The sequence below is a fragment of the Chanodichthys erythropterus genome, chromosome 12 (assembly GCF_024489055.1).
Source record: "Chanodichthys erythropterus isolate Z2021 chromosome 12, ASM2448905v1, whole genome shotgun sequence".
NCBI classification, from domain to species: Eukaryota; Metazoa; Chordata; class Actinopteri; order Cypriniformes; family Xenocyprididae; genus Chanodichthys; species Chanodichthys erythropterus.
The window spans coordinates 21,549,801-21,567,226 of record NC_090232.1 but is presented as its reverse complement, the minus strand read 5'-3'; the positions used below and the strand labels follow the sequence as shown (position 1 = coordinate 21,567,226).

At 35.1% G+C, this 17,426-nt stretch overlaps 2 protein-coding genes across 4 annotated transcripts in view; both read left to right on the top strand.

The window, feature by feature from the left end:
• Positions 1–1,304: 1,304 nt before the first annotated feature.
• Positions 1,305–10,073, top strand: myoz2b (myozenin 2b). 3 transcript variants are annotated; one of them, XM_067403743.1, is made up of 6 exons: positions 1,305–1,457; positions 2,498–2,610; positions 4,561–4,727; positions 7,218–7,329; positions 7,986–8,169; positions 8,775–10,072. In XM_067403743.1, the coding sequence occupies exons 2-6, from the start codon at positions 2,526–2,528 to the stop codon at positions 8,998–9,000; spliced, it is 774 nt and encodes a 257-aa protein (XP_067259844.1). In that variant the 5' UTR covers positions 1,305–1,457; positions 2,498–2,525; the 3' UTR covers positions 9,001–10,072. The 3 variants fall into 3 exon arrangements, with proteins under 3 accessions (XP_067259844.1, XP_067259846.1, XP_067259845.1); XM_067403744.1 differs by lacking the exon at positions 1,305–1,457 and adding an exon at positions 1,921–2,063; XM_067403745.1 differs by lacking the exon at positions 2,498–2,610 and having other exon boundaries at positions 1,313–1,457; positions 8,775–10,073.
• Positions 10,074–15,818: 5,745 nt separating this feature from the next.
• The window catches only part of usp53b (ubiquitin specific peptidase 53b), a 35,662-nt gene continuing 34,054 nt past the window's right edge, over positions 15,819–17,426 (top strand). The window contains exon 1 of the mRNA XM_067404707.1: positions 15,819–15,933. Coding sequence (XP_067260808.1) covers positions 15,856–15,933 — 78 coding nt within the window. The 5' untranslated portion in view covers positions 15,819–15,855. The remainder of the gene's footprint in view (positions 15,934–17,426) is intronic.

Genomic DNA, 17,426 nt, shown 5'->3' with positions numbered 1-17,426 from the left:
TTCGTTATTACCTGTGTTTGCATTCTTCTGTTCAGTGACAGATAATGTTATCAATGACTTGCTATAATCCACATTAAATGTATAAAAAAAAAAAAAATTAAGAAGTGGAAGAAATGCTGCTACAAAATGGTCCATGCCATGTTTTGGCGATGATCTATTGGATTTGACTTTTTACTTGAATTTCAAACACATGACAATAGAATATATAAACTTTGATGAACTTCTGTTCTGGCTAGGCCTATGCACATTTTGGGATATTGCACAAGATGTGAACAAAATCTTCAAAAAGAAACTCGTACACTCTCTTGAGGTGGATCATTAAATATTGAACAAAAAGCTGCAATAAATGCATTATGAATCCATAGCAGGGAAGGACTATTATTCTGCTGTGCTGAACTGTGGAAGAACTGATGACGGCACGGTTTAATGTTTAGTTGACCAATCATTTTCCATCAATTTCCGACCACATGTAGAGATCAAATATTCAAGTTGTTTATTCATTTTCTACCCCTGAACAAAAATGAGAAATCAAGCCAAATTCTTGTTTTTCGTTTTGTTTGAAAAATTAAAAAGGTGCAGTTTTTTAATTTTCCGATTTCTATATTAAATAAAAAAACGAATGACCAAAATATACACTGACCTTAGAATAATCTAAGCAACACATCTGAAACGTTGCTCTGATCATTCTGAAATGTGGTATTCTAAAATTCCATAGCCAGATCAGAATTGAATCAGAGAAAACTTTTTGACACGCATTTTATCTAGCACAAAACTCAAGATAATTTGCATCTAGCGCGTTAAATGTCTACGTTAATTCTGAGTTTATTTTGCATGTCAACCATTTCCATTCAGGATTTCTCATGCACATTTCCAAAAAGCGCATCAAAAGAATTTAATAGAAACCTGACTGTGATCATGTTCCATTACCTCTCCCTACCTTGGATCCATTGCCCCTTTTGGAGCAGACAGCTATCTCAGTTCTGAGTCCTGATTATGTGTTATGCAATAAGGCAAGAGCAGGATTGTCATACTGCCCATGCTTCTGTATGGAAAGAGAAATAGTGCGGTCTATTTGCTGGAAGGCCCGCCTTAAATGACAATCAAGAAAATCCCAGCCTCTGAAGCTAAGAATTACACGGACTAAAGCCCCATCACCTTTTACATACATACATACAAAGTAAATCACCCATAGACTTTTGTACACTTTATTCTCGAGTATACAATTCTCCCTCCCCCTTCCATACCATCTTACAGCATTGTGAGAGGTTTGAGTGCTGAACACAGCTAAAATTAGCCTATTGATGTAAGCTGGCGTTCCACTAACACCCGCACACACCCCCACCCCAGTGCAAGTCAAGAACAGTGCGAGACAAAGACAAATCAGGCCGGATCGATCTATCTAAAAGTAAACTCTACATTTGTACAGGTAGAACTCAAGACAAACACAGCTCTAACAGGTAAGAAGAAGTTGGCCTTCCTTGAGTGTGTGCTGTGTGGACATAATGATAATCGACGTGTTATAACAATATTGGGGGGTTTTATTGTGTTTTGTGGACAGTTCTGACCCTTAAACTATGATAACAAAGCTTAGATACAAAGAAATGTATTTTGGAATATCTTAAATGTGTCATTTAGAGGGCAGATGATGTATAAATGTGCACATAATAATGGAATGATGACTAAAACAGAATGAAATTTTGAAAATTATTGTCACAGAAATACAAAGCATGCAAACAAACTAATTTTATTGTATAACCTTGAAAAAAAGCAAACTATTTAATTAGGAATAACAGATCAATTTAAGCAATACTAGCAATGTTACAAATAATTGAAATCAGAGATCAATCGTTTTAAAGTTTTTGATGAGAGCAGCAAGTAAAGGATGAAATGGAAAGGCCGTGTGAACTGTGCCAAAAAAGTTTCCATTGGCTTTGATCATCTTCAGTAACCCAATCTACACCCTGGACACAATGTTCTGTCACCAGCTCATGCATAACCATTGATTTATTTCACTTTAAGACATATGCTATCTTGTTCTGTTTAAAGATTTGGCTTGTGGTCGGGTAAGTTTCACCTTTATGCTTTCATGACCATTATGGAAGGAAACTTACAGTGGCTTAGAAAGCCTAAATATGGAATTTAATGCAACTAAAGGATTTGCTTTGGTTACTATAATAGTCTTAATTATTAAAATTGTATTTTACACAGACGTACAGTAAATTGGAAGTTTATATAAATGGATTTTTCAGTTAAATTACAATGAGAGTGCCAACATATTTTGAATATCCAGAGTGGCAACATATTAGCAATAAAAACGTACTATATTGTAGCTACAATAGTAGATTAATTCATCCTATTTATAAAGCTATAGTCGTTATATCCTCATTTATAACCTTCTTTTTTTCAGAAAGGTACTCTCGAGACTTTTATCGCATTATCCTATAAATGGACTTTAGATAGTTCTACTTCAAGTATCTGTGTCCTTTATGTATTGCAGCACTACTGGGATTCTCATTTAAACCAACATGTCACAGTTCAGCACTCTTTCAGTGCGTGAGAGGAAGATACAGGCAGCTGCCCTTTGCCATGAGGTCCATGGTGGTGCCAACGGTATAACCTTCTATCAAAACCTGCTCTCAGATCAGCACTGAATGTTTGCAGAGCACAGCACAAAATGTAGCTGCCCATCACAGAGAGAAACGCCAACATTTAGAATGTGGTTCAGGGCCACAACCTCATTCTAGCCATAAATAATCTTGTGTGGATGTTCTGCTGCCTGCCAGTGGATTCACTCTGTCATTGTCATAGGCTATTTCTGCAGAGGCTAAAGTTGGAAGGATGGGATAGGACAGCTGTGTTGGAGCTGAAATGAGCACAGAATAAAGATCATGAAGAACAAGAGAGCTTCTCCTGTTTAAACAACTTTTTAGATTATGTGGCATTTTAAATGCTTTAAGTAACATTAAACATTCCCATGTTGAAAATCATTCAATAAGAATGAATGATACACAAAATGAATGCTTTTAAATGTCAAGTTATGTTTGGAATCATCTTTTTAATGCATAACATCAACAGTTTAGGTGAAAAGCTTCTGCAGCAACAGCACATGACATTCAACTTTTATAATTTCCCTTTAATAAAACATTCATAACCATCCTGTTTTACCTGTTTATCATGAATTTAACAGTTTCTATTAAATTTCAATGTTTTTTCATGTGACCTGTCATAGAATGTGTCTCTAACACAGGCATCTAAACTCACACTAAAACCTTTTTGTATTTTTGGTTTTGTTATATCATGATATATGAAAAGCTATTTGAATATATGATGTATACATGCAGTATTCAAATAAGAATCAAAAGAAGCATCTATAAATGTTCACTTCATAATAACTGTAATTTCATTATTAAGTCATTAACAGAAATTTTTACATCAATCTTCAGTAGTTAATGTCCATATAAACTGTAATAATGTCATGAGCCATGTATGTTCATATATACATATATATATATATACATACATACATGCATATCTATCTATTAGGGCTGTAACGGTACATAGACTTGATGGTTCAATACGTACTCCGGTTTTGAAGTCACTGTTTGGTACAGGTTCGTTACAGCAGGGGGGAGAATATTAAACAAATTTGCTTTTTTTTTCTTCTTCTTTTTTTTTTTTTAACAAATGTGCCTCTGTGTTTAAATAAATTCAATTATAATTACATTTTCTTAATGATAAAAATCTTAGCTAATGCAGTAAACTATATAGGTAGACCTTACAAATTACTATAATATTAAAGATTACAATTGACAACACAGCCAAAATTATTAAATTCAGATGCTATTTATTTTTAGATATAATAATCAACACTCAAATAATAATAATAATAATAATAATAAAATAATAATAAAAACATGTAAATTGCACATAAGGCAGGTTATGCATTAATTTTCTACTCCAATTAATTTTTTTTCTTTTTTAAATATAATCACTGTCAACTTGTTTTCATGACAAATTGATTTAAACATACATTAAATTAAGACATTACCAACAAGTTAAGTAGGCCAAATATAATGAATAGGCTAATATAGTGCATATTTGAGATGCTTCTCTCTAGAGGTTATTTCTCTATAATGAACTACAGTAACATGCTGTCGACAATAAATGCCTGAGGTAAATGTAATGCTACGTGTAATGCTATTATTCTCAATGTAATGCTATTATTGTCTGATGCCTTTCTGCAATTGAAACACATGTAAACATACCAATCAATTGCCTTTTCGTCTTCTTCTGCACTTTTTACTGATAGCACACAACGTTGCATTACCACGCGCACCCCCTTCTTTATTTGGATTGTATTCGTTGTGTGACTTCATGCACCAAACTGTGACATGTATTTGGTTGGACGAATATATATATATATATATATATACACACACACACACACATCGCACACGCACACACACATACATAAGTTATATAGCGTTATCCAATTTGGATAATCCATTTAGGCTCTGTTGAATTATTTTGTAATAACAAAATGGTGTTATATTAATGCAGGTTTTACTATGGACCTGGGGAAGAAACTTTCCACTCCAAAAGACATCATGCTGGAGGAACTTTCTCTCTTGTCAAACCGAGGATCACGTCTTTTTAAGATGCGACAGCGGAGATCAGAGAAATACACATTTGAAAGCATTCAGAATGAAGCCAACACAATTTTAAATGTAAGTAGCATCTACACAAATACACTGGCTTGAGCCTAAATGCATAATGAAGTCTATTTGCTTTTATTGTGTATAAATCAGTACAACAGTTCAAAGGAAAGGATACAAATCAATGTTATATCTAACCTACTCCTGATGTGATAAAAATGGCTCAGATATCTAATTTGATGTTTAATTTGTCACTTGATCACTGACACTGAGCCTATGACTAGGCTGTTATATAATTGTGATATGCTTGTTTGAACTGCTGTATGTGTGGTTACTTTGTTAGTTGGTAAAGCAAGCATGTGTTCTCAGCTGAATGAATGGCAGCCACACATGGAAGATAGCAAATGCCACGTGCCCTGTGTCCTTTCAAATGTTCCTTCTTAAGGGTCAGCACTGCCAGGCGTCCCTGACAACCTACTTCATTTATCACTGTTCAAGTGTGCGTGCGTGTGTGTGTGCTCATGTTCACCACTGTGTGCCAAAATGCATTTATAATTTATACATAAATTAAATCTGTACACAAGTATTCATAACTTATATATAAATGCAGGGCCGGCTCTAGCCCTTTGGTTGCCCTAGGTGAGATTGCCCTAGCCCCCCTCCCCCCAAAGGACAAATACTATACACCAACTACAAGCATAGATAAATGCAACATAAAGTTACAAATAAAATATGAGTTCTAACTTAAATATAAAATGAAACTGTTCACTGTGTAAATGTAATGTAATATAGATTAATCTTTGTTAAAGCTGTGTTTTGTTGTTTGACATGACAGACAACCGCAGGTATTTTTAGGTTGCTGTCACTTTAAGAGTAAGACTCCATTAACGCGCACATCCGATAGATACACATCCGATTCCGAATTCTCACCTCGTTCAATTAAGACATAACCGAATGTGTTTGAGAATACTTTATTATTTTATTATTTTGACTGACATAATGCGTGTTTGTGACCATCCAAGTGCATTGAGGACGCGAAAGAAAAATTAATTTAGGGTTTAAGAGCTATCTGGAACGCGCCTCTCTCTCTTTCTAGCTCTCTGTGCGCGCGAGCCTTGTATGCGCGTCTGCGCGTAGCCTACCGATAACACCTGCGTGCGATACCGAATTAAATCCTCTTTTTCCTCTTCTAGCGCTGGAATAGTTTTATATCTATTTAATGTGTGAAATAGCAAAACAAAACACGTTCAAATTATAACCTGTTCACCCTATTGCGGTGATACTTGCAAATGATCCGTGAATCACATGCGTCCCGAACCGTGAGGCTTGATCCGAACGGATCACGGATCAACAACAATCCGTTTAACCGCTAGTTTAAGGTGATGATGCACAATACTAAGCACATTTATTTCATTTAACACCTTAATGGCTGAGATGAGAAGATTTAGCCTACCTCTATACTGGGTTTTCCTTTTATCTTTCTCCGTTTTCGTCCCTGTGCACCGGAGGGTTTATTAGACCGCTTCATTTTCTTCATCAACTGCGCACCTAACGTAACGTAACGGCGACCCTAGAGGGCGCCCGCGCCCCCAACATATTTGTCGCCCTAGGCAACCGCCTAGTTCGCCTATAGCAATCGCCGGCCCTGTATAAATGTGTATATTATGTAATGTATGCAAATGCAGAAGCCACAGTATCTCATAATTGCTACCAAAATGAAGTGAATTATTTTAAAGTGAAGAGTTGGTATAAGTGAATTGTTTTAACAAAAAATCTATTTTTTTTTAAGTCCCCATGAACCTGAAGTTGCAAACGAGTTTTCTCCAGTTTTGTGATGTATTTCCAAGTGAAACGGAATATTGAATAGAGGGCAGGGTTTTACTTTAGCGCTCCTCATCTCCTTCTCTGGCTCATAGCCGACTAATGGTTAGGGGAGTGGTTTAAGCGTTTTCAACCCAAGCGGTCAAACTGACATCATCAGCGAAGGAACTTTTCAGGTTATTTTTTTTCTGTGCGTTAACATGCATAAATGAATTGTTCACCACAAGACTAGTAATATGCACTAACAAAGTAAATAGGGCTAATTTTGATTTCATGATGACTTTAAGAAAAGAGTGTCAGTGCTGTGACACAATGGTAGTGATGGGCTCTTGATGTAATGATTCTGTGGTAATCTAGGCTGTTACATGTTGTGATCCTAACTATTTTATTTGAAATCAGTGGTGTTGACATGAAGTTTTAAAATCCTCCATGGAATTCTTGGGCCTTTTAACATAGCGTGTTAAAGAGTGCACTTTTTGGAAATCAAGCATTATGTACACAGACATTTTAAAGTTTCAAATGGGGTTTAGTTTACCCAACTTCACCCTTGGAGAAACTGCTGCCAAAAAAAGAGAGTGCTTTCACAGTGCAATTTTAACTGTGAAACCATGTCACTTTCATGCCACTTTATCTACAATGTGAAATTATTTGAAAATAAAAAAACATTCTGATATAAAATTGTTTTCTTGCTACACATGCACAATGAGCTATGTCCAAATTGAAATTGACATTTTGTTTCAGAATGAAAATCAAGCAAATGCAGAAAACTCAGAAAATAAAGAAGTTGCATCAAAAACACCACCAAACACACCAGATCCCAGAAACCCAGCAAACCCAGAGGACATTGCACCAGGTATGTAAAATTCACCAATGTTCATAATGCGCAGTTAAATCGTATAGATAATTTGGTAACAAAAATGAGAATTGTGTTTTAGAACCAATTTTATTTCAAAACTATTTCATTTGAACAATGAAAATGGTTTATGTGAATTATTAATGGGTGTCATAATGGCAGATGAGTCAGGAGGATTGCAGTACTCTTGCTTGTTATCCACCCTCACATGCTAAGATGCTTACAAAGCCTTGTATCATCTAGAGTAGGTGCAATGGAATCAGAGAGAGTGAAAAGAATATATGATAGCGACAGCACACGACACCCCCAACTTACTTTCTATTTTTAGTTAATTAATCACTCAATAAATGGATGCTGCATTTGCTTTAACATAAACCTGAAGGTTATATTGTGCTACTAAATCCAAGACAAAACTGGATTTTTAAGTTTGTTAGGTTTATTAAAGTGCAGTATGGTGCAGTTAATTCTGTTTGAGTCCAGTTTTAATCTCCCCGATTAGTTCCATTTCTTTCATCTCCATTTAGGTCAATCATTTTCAATTTATATGGTTGTTCTACATAAGATATTCTTTACAGAGGGCTACGCTATATCCATAATTTCACCAGATCTAATGATAACATGCAATCAAAGTCTAAACAGCAGAAAATGTTTTGCAGGATATGGCGGTCCCTTGACAAACATTCCTCCGGAGAGGTTCAATGCCACAGCTATGCCAAAATCCTACCACTCCCCCTGGGAAGAAGCCATCATCAATGACCCCACGCTGGCCGAGACACTTAAAGTTCACATGCCAGTGCCCGAGCCTAAACCAGAGCTGCCTGACTACAAAAGCTTTAATAGGTATTGTATTTTTTCTTAATGCCATCATGCAAATACTGTTTCCAACAACCATTCATTTTAATTTTAGAAAATGCAAATGCAGTGTTTTTCTCAGGATATGTTGGTTTATTTTAAAGTTATCATATTTATTATTAAATATAGTTTCATGACAGTTAACATTGTTGTATTTAATGTATGACACACTGTTGAAAATGGTATAGTTATTCAAGTGTATATTTTCAGTTGTGTTATATAGTATCTGTAGTACACAGCACCATCCTGAGGAGAAGAACAGGAGGTGCAGTCTCAATATCCATATATCCAATAATTCATATCTGAAAAATGTATTCATGCCCTAAACTTTGATGAAAATTTGAAATCAGAATTTATACTGGATTTTTGACAGTAAGTTTTAAATATTTTTGAACATTTTTTACAGGATATATATATATATATATATATATATATATATATATATATATATATATATATATATATATATATATATATATATATATATCCTGTAAAAAATGTTCATAACTTCATATATAATATATATATATATATATATATATATATATATATATATATATATGAAAATTGTCCATAACTCTCTATTTTCTCAGAGTGGCTACACCATTTGGTGGTTTCGAAAAAGCTCCACGAGGGATCACTTTCAAGCTTCCAGAGGTAGACTTGAATGCTCCTCGATACCCTGAGCTCCAGGATCCCACAGCTAAGCGGCCCACTTTCAACAGGACTGCCCAAGGATGGATCTCCGAAGGCATGCCTCTCATTTTACCCACTGTCTCTCTGGAGCCTTTCGAGATCCCTGAGTCTGACGATCTGTAACACTGATTGAATCCTTTTTGTCCCCCAACCCCAATGAGCTTGATTGTGGTATAAGGTGTTAGTAGATGTCAGCTTCTGATTGCAGGCCAGATTTGTGTTTTATTTCATTTCTTTGTATGTTTAAGTGACTTTTGGACAGCTGATGCCTCAGAACTGAAGACTCAAAAGGGAATTTAACAAAACATAATTATGTGAGGCAGCATTAATAATCATCAGGATGAATCATTTCTGTTGGGTTAAAATCCACATAGCATCGCAACTGTTATTGTACTATGTTAAGCTATATCACTGATCATTACAACTTTACGTTTAATGTTATAATTATCTGTAACCACAAACTCTGAATTTGATTGCCTTCAAAAAACAGAAATTAATTTAGATTTATGGTGAATGCACAATGATTTTTTTGTCCTTGTAAAAATTGCAAAACAAGCATACAGTAAGTAAAAGTATATACATGTGGTGTTTGTGTAATGAGTTAATTTACTGACACATCCAGGGTGTTATAGTGATTTTCACTAACATTATGCATGGTTATACTGTGAAACATCATCAGTTTTCTAATGTTGCAATCATCTTTATCAGTAATATATTTAGTACAGCATCACATAATTTTGAGGTTATAATTTTTTTATGTTGTGATTAAATATTTTGCACTCTAGGTTACAGAAAATCCCATAAAGCTTTTAAAAATCATTCATTTAAAATCTGAAATTAAATTGCAATGCGTTAAACAATGTAAATATAATGTGTTGAGTTCCTGAAATGTTGTTATATATATTAGGGCTGTCAAATGATTAATCACAATTAATCGCATACAAAATAAAAGTTTGAGTTTGTGTAATATATGTGTGAGTAATGTGTGTAAATAATATGTATATATAAATACACAAATTAATGTATATATTTAAGAGAAATATGTTATTTATGTACAATTTTTTTTATTTATATACATAATATAAATTATATAAAAATATAAATAAATACATATACTTGTAAATATTTCTCAAATATATACATGGATGTGTTTGTATTTATATATACATAATAATTACACACAGTACACCCATATATATTAGGCAAACTCAAACTTTTATTTTGTATGCGATTAATCGTGATTAATCGTTTGACAGCCCTAATATATATATATATATATATATATATATATATATATATATATATATATATATATATATATATATATATATATTCTGAAAAAAATATTAACAGTGTTAGAACATTTGCTTGAATTGTAGCTCCAAACTGTACAAATAAATTGCATATTTATTTCACATTTCTGTCATCATTTTAATATAACATGGTCAACAACAACAATAATAATAATTTTCTGCATGGTGTTTTCGCCCATACAGTCTATCAGCATACTAAATCATCATCATCCAAAACAGTCTCTGGAAGAATCTGTCTCACTTACCCTGAGACATAGCACACAGACATATCCTCTGACACTGGCTATATTTAAAGGAGTCATAAGTAGCCTTGAATTTGACACTCCCTGTGCTACAGTTACAGTAAACACAAAGACTTTCAGACAGTCAGCAAATGCTTCCTTCGAGCTCTTTAATAAAATGTGCATTGAAAAACATTAGCTATTTTACACTAGAATACTTAAAGACCATTAAATAATCTATAGCAGAAATATACCCTAAGAAACCCTAAATGACAACAAAAACTGATTTATTATCCCAGGTGTTCAAAACCTGATTTCTGCTTTTTTTTTTAACTAATTACCTTTTAATTGGTAGATCCATCTGTAGACTTGCAGTTAAGGCATTTTCTCTTAGTTGATATCATTAGTGCACAAGCTAATTGCAGTGACTGACACTTTTTAAGGCGGATGGAATATTCCTGTGATCTGTTAAGGAAGTTCTTGCCTGCAGCCTGGTTCCACCTCATTATTCACACAACAATGACCAACAAATGCTAATTATAGTCAGCAAAATATAGATAATACTCAGGAGTATTTTAACTGTAAGTGTACTGCACTGTCTTTCAAAACATAGAAAGGACAAGACAAACATTATCTGTGTATATTACGGTCAATGTTCAGTGGGAGATAAAAAAAAAATCAACATCAAAATCTTGTCTGACACACACACACACACACACACACACACACACACACACACACACACACACACACACACACACACACTCGCACACACACACACACACACACACCTATGTTTGTTTTTGTGAATTGTGGGGACTTTCCATAGACTTCAATGCATTTTACACTGAACAAACTGTACATTCTATCCCCCTACCCTGCCCCTACCCCTAAACCTAACCCTCACAGGAAACTGTGCAAACTTTTACTTTTTCACAAAAACTCATTCTATATTATTTATAAACCCATTTACATTGTGGGGACCGCTGGCTGGTCCCCACGATGTAGGTGAACTCAGGTTTATATTACATCATGGGGACATTTGGTCCCCACAATGTAATATAAACAAAAGCACACACACACACACACACACACACACACACACACACACACACACACACACACACACACACAGGTTTGTTTTGCTATCAAAGTGAGGACATCCCATAGGTGTAATAGTTTTTATACTGTACAAACTGTACATTCTATCCCCCTACACTAAAAATGTAAAAATGCAGAACGTAAAAATTCAGAATGTTTTCTGTGATGGGTAAGGGTACCCTTACCCATCACAGAAAACATTCTGCATTTTTACATTTTTAAAACATTGTTTAGTATGTTTTTAAATCTATTTTAAATATGATGACTCATATTTCACGTTTATGTCGTAATACCAGTGTAATACCCATGTCATTATACAAATTTGTGTCCTCATAAATCAAAATAACACACACACACACATTATATATATATATAGGCCAACATATTTCATCACATTTGAGTCATATGATTTTGCGCGTAGGCTATTAGTCACAAATTTCGTAAAATGCGACAGTAATATGATAATATTATGATACATATATATTTTTTTTTCTTTAAAATGTTGTTTGTCATGCACCAAACACTGTATTGACCAGTACTGCACAACAATCTAAATGTCACATCGGGTGTTTTGCTTGGTCTCGTGAGAATATGACTGAATCCACGCCCTCCAAACACGCGGGTTATTCCTGCGGAATGACAGTAAATAGTGTAGCGGAATATGTGGGGCGGAGTCAGCGCGTCTAACTCCACATCCATCAGAATAATCTCCAGCTCAGGACCTGAACGGATAAACCCTCATGTTGATGAGTGTGGAGGAGCAGGAATGCATGAACATGGACACAGCGCTGCGATGTTATTGTATTTAGGCCTGGAAGAGGATCTTTGACCAAATGGATTTACTGCGCTTTATGACATGCTGAGCAATGAGGGATTCCGACAGCAAGTAACTTGAGCTGGACGCGCACAATGAACTCAGCTCCTTATGCATATGGATAAACACGCTTCTAAAAGCAGGATTTGAATACAAATATACCGGACACGTGTAAGTGAGCTTGTTTATTAACGACTGTGTCTCAAAACCTAGCTAGCTGCCTACATGAACAGCATTTTGGGGCATCATAGGCGCGTTCTAATGCCCCGAAATGCTGCATAGAGCAGGTCACCTGATGCGCATGCGCAGTAACAGGTGTAACGGCATGCTGAGCGCATTTCTGCTTTTGTTTATCATCTCATGTTATGCAAATACTTTTACAAGACAACATACTAATGAAATCTGTTTCATAATTACTTAAAGGGAGAAAGGACTGTTTTTAATGGCTGTATAGACTGACTGACACAAAGTGAATGACATTCTGAAGTGTTTTAATGTGCTTTTTAACGTCAAATGAGCTCATATAGACACGATTTTTGTTTTTCTGACAGTTTTTTTTTTCACTGTGTGGATTAAAATATAAACATAAAATAACAGAATAGCTAGCTATTGTTCTATGCACTATTGTTTCATGATGAAGAATAGCTGCAAATCAATTAAATACACTGAGCTTTGCCACAGTATTTACACCGGTCAACTCCAGAGTATTCTCTAGAGTAAATATTCAAGTTCTTGTGATAACCACAAATTCTTCAGAAAATCCTTCATTGTTTGTTGTAATCGTAATGCTGTTAGAAATTATGTGTTTTTAGAATGAACTATGTAGAGGCAGGAATTCAGCAACAGTACTGCAGTTGCCTACAGCCCATCATCTTCATGCAGTAGCCATGGCAATGGTCCAGCATTTACAGTAATATACTGCGACACTGCGGCAACAAGTTCTACATTCATCCTGACCCTAGCCACAAGGGCTTTGGGTAGAGGATTGCCCCTTAGCACTGAAAAACAGTCATATTTCCTTACACAGTCATCTGTCTCAGACATCATGACACAGCCAAACTTTTCCTTATAGCCAAATGAAAAGGCTAGATGCAAATGCTGCCATTGATTACTGCAGTTCAAAGTAAAATAATAAACAGTAGTCACTTTAATAATAACAAATACAATACAAATGTCTTTACATGTGTAAACAAATTTGTAAAAAAAAGTATTTTCTAACATTTTTGGGAAACGTGAATTGTGTTTAGACTTAAAGGGTTAGTACACCCAAAAATGAAAATTCTGTCATGAATTACTCACCCTCATGTTTTTCCAAACCCATTTTGTCTTCTTCGGAACACAAATTAAGATATTTTTGATGAAATACAAGAGCTCTCTGACTCCTCAATAGACATACCACCACTTTCAAATTCCGAAAAGGTACTAAAGACATATTAAAATAGTCAACGTGACTGCAGTGGTTCAACCTTAATTTTATGAAGTGACAATATATTTTTCATTAAAAATATCTTAATTTGTGTTCCGAAGATGAACGAAGGTCTTACGTGTGTGGAATGACATGAGGGTGAGTAATTAATGACAGAATTTTCATTTTTGAGTGAACTAACCCTTTAAATGTCAAGCATCTGTCATTCATGTTTAATGAGTTTGAGAGGTGTCGAAGTACAAGCAGTGCAGGAGAGTTCATTTAAAAAAACACAAGAACAAAGAAAAAGTAGCTTGATTTTTTTATGGGACATTTTAATTGCATATTAGAAAAAAGTATCATATCTTAATGCAAAATCATATCATTGCCATGTGATTTTGTGTGGCAAATACAGTATAAAAGAATGTGCTTAATGATGTTGCTTAATGTGTTAGACTTGCTTTTACAACAGTTTGTATGTATTGCTCATTTAACAATTTTTTTGGATTTGTTTTAATGGAACTATACGTTAAAATATATTATTTTAAATTGAAACAAGTTAGTAGGAGTGGTTTGATTTTTCAGTCAGCATTTCTCAACACAGTGAAAGAAGAATGCTAAAGCAGGATGTCTAAACTGTAGAGTTTTCAGAAAGAGATATTTTTTTAATTTTTCTTTCTTTTTTTATGGATAAAAGTCAACCATGCAAAATAACCAAGCCCGTTAAAGTACAGTAATGGATCAGTTTAATTATAAACAGAAATCAAGTCCATGTCATGTACTTCTTTACAGTAGCTGCTTACAGCTATATTTTAGTTTTGTTCTTGGTAGCCTATCTTGTTTTCGGTAGTACTCTTTTATAGGTTGCTTACTAATGACCATTAGAGTAGCTGTTTTGATATTTTATCTTGCATGGTCATTGTGCCTCTCAACACTGAGGTGAATACCAGAGATAATGTCTAATAAAATGTTTGGACTTGGCCTGGATATTCTTTCTGAGCTCAACCAGCAAAAAGTTAAGCAGTCAGGAACTATTTTAGGAACTATTGACCCATAGACCTTAACATCATAGGGTATACCAAACAAATCTCATGCGAAACATTTTATTGTTTTATGTTTTGGTGAATTTGTATGATTTGATACATAAAGATCACCATAACCCCACCCCTAATCCCGTAAGTGGGCCATAAGCAGGTTTTACGAATTCCCCACCAATTCGCCCAAATGTAAAATTACCACGAGATCGTGTTGTGTAAACTCTCAAGAATTCAGATGGCTTTGTTGTGGCATAGAGTTTTAAAAGAACAAACCATCCTGTCATGAAATGCAGTTGGTAACTGCTGAGTATGATTTAAAACCAAATATATGGCTCTTAATTGTAATAACACCAGAGTTCAGTAAAATGGCTATATTGTAGTAATCTGAAGTAGCTTTCTATTTAACAAATTTTTTTTCCCCCATATCACTTACCTCCTGTACCCTCTGTGTCTCTTCCTCTCTGTAGGTCTTCCTTTGTTAGCCAGTGTTCTTCTTCAGTGCCTGTCCTGAGGAACCTTTATGAATGACCCCCTTCAGTGACCTCCATTGACTTTGCTGGAAATGCTGAGGAGAGTAATGGATTTGTTCTTCTATCTGCATCCATCCTCTTATTGCCAGTGTGCCTGGATGCAGATGAATCCTCACATACAGAGGAGACAAAGTGTGATCATTGTCGTAGTAACTGCTGGACTGATAAAGCAACGTGCTGCAACTTGTGGCTAAAAGTCACATTATCACATTAACTGAAGAGCTACTGTTTTGAATGATTCCTTATATCCCAATGGTGTGCTGTCAAATACTGCACATTGAGAAAAAAAAAATCCAGTGCAGTATATTTTGCTATTTTTGTAGGGCACTGTGAAGTTGGCCTTCTCTGTCAGGTACAGGGACTGTGGCACTAATGTTGCCTAAAACAAATGCATCAACCTCAAGTTGCTTCAATAATTGACTCTGGTTGTTTGCTGGAGAGGGCCAGTCTCCAACCTCATGGCATGGGTCAAACTTTTTAAAAAGCCTGGAGGCAACATGGCTGGTACAGGTACCTTGAGTGGAACAGGGCTGGGCAAGTCCTACCAGCCGGGCAGTATGATCTCTCTTGCTTTGACCAAAGGTCTTCTTAATGAGCCAGGCCAGAACAGCTGCTTCCTTAACAGTGCTGTGCAGGTGAGTGAAGTGGTTTTAAAAGCATGTGCAGGTGTATGATTTAACAAATAGTTAAAGGGTTGGGTAAATGTAAAATGTAAACTCTGTCATTAATTACTCACCCTCATGTCGTTCCACATCCATAAGACCTTTGTTCATCTTTGGAACACCAATTAAGATATTTTTGATGAAATCAGAGAGCTGTCTGACTCATTAATAGACAGCAATTTAACCATTACTTTCAAATTCAAGAAAGATGCTAAAGACATTGTTAAAATAGTCAACGTGACTGCAGTGGTTAATTAAACCTTAATTTTATGAAGCGATGAGAATAATTTTTGTGCACAAAAACAAAACAAAAATAACAACTTTATTCAGCAATATCTTCTTTTCTATGTCATTCTCATACGCTGTTTACATCCAGCGCTTCCAGGTTCTATATCCGTGTTTACGTCCGAACACCGGCTCAGTATTGGCCGACGCTGTACACGTGAGCACCACGACGCATGCATGTGATGCTGACGCAGGAGTCGGCTAATACAGAGTTGGCGTTCTGAACATGGAAACTCTGCAATGTGTTTTTAACATGAACTGTGTAAAAGAATGACAGTAGAGAGGAAATTGTTGAATAAAGTTATTTTTGTTTTGTTTTTGAGCAAAAAAAGTATTCTCATTGCTTCATAACATTAAGGTTAAACCACTGTAGTCACGTTGACAATTTTAACGATGTCTTTACTACTTTTCTGGATCTTTAATGTGGTAATTTCATTGCTTTCTATGGGAGATAAAAAAAAACTCTCAGATTTAATCAAAATATTGATGAAGGTCTTATGGGTTTGGAACGACATGAGGGTGAGTACTTAATAACAAAAAATTATTATTATTATTATTTTTTTTTTTCAAAAATTCACTAACCCTTTAATCAACGAGGTCCAAAAAAAATCCACCACTGTTTGACAAGTCAAACCCCCCTTTCAAGGATACTATAAAGAAAATGGTATATGGAAAACAATCAGTCATATATTTGGAATCAATGGTGAGAGTTATTAACAGAGGTGGGATCATTATGCCAGGCTAGCAAACAGAACATAAAATTATCTCAGGTATCCAGCGCTAGTTTTGAAAACAGTGTCTGGCTTCATTTAAAGTTGCAGTGGAAAAAGACTAGGTGTTGTTTTAATTCCATTATATTGACTACGTCAGCTAAATACACTGTTAGATTAGATCGATTACACTAGCTAGATTCACTCAAAACAGTATGCTGAGGACATCTGCTGGTTAAAGCCATGTACATGCAACAAGAACAGCTAAAACATGTTCAATGACATGTTGTACACACTTTGAAACCACTGCTTGCAAGCTTAGAACAAACAGACCATTATTGTTAGTTGGTGTGGAAGCAAATATGGTTATTGTTATAGTTATCTTTATAGTTATCATTCTTGGTGTGAACAGGCCTTAAGGGTGCAAAAAGATTGAACATCGTTCACGATGACAGGTTGATTATAAACAAA

What these genes read in the sequence shown, in the direction of transcription:
- myoz2b (XM_067403743.1), top strand. Translation starts at nt 2,526, where the DNA reads ATGTCACAGTTCAGCACTCTTTCAGTGCGTGAGAGGAAGATACAGGCA. An exon ending in GGTCCATGGTGGTGCCAACG is followed by an intron (nt 2,611 to 4,560) that starts GTATAACCTTCT and finishes ATATTAATGCAG; the next exon opens with GTTTTACTATGGACCTGGGG. An exon ending in CCCAGAGGACATTGCACCAG is followed by an intron (nt 7,330 to 7,985) that starts GTATGTAAAATT and finishes AATGTTTTGCAG; the next exon opens with GATATGGCGGTCCCTTGACA.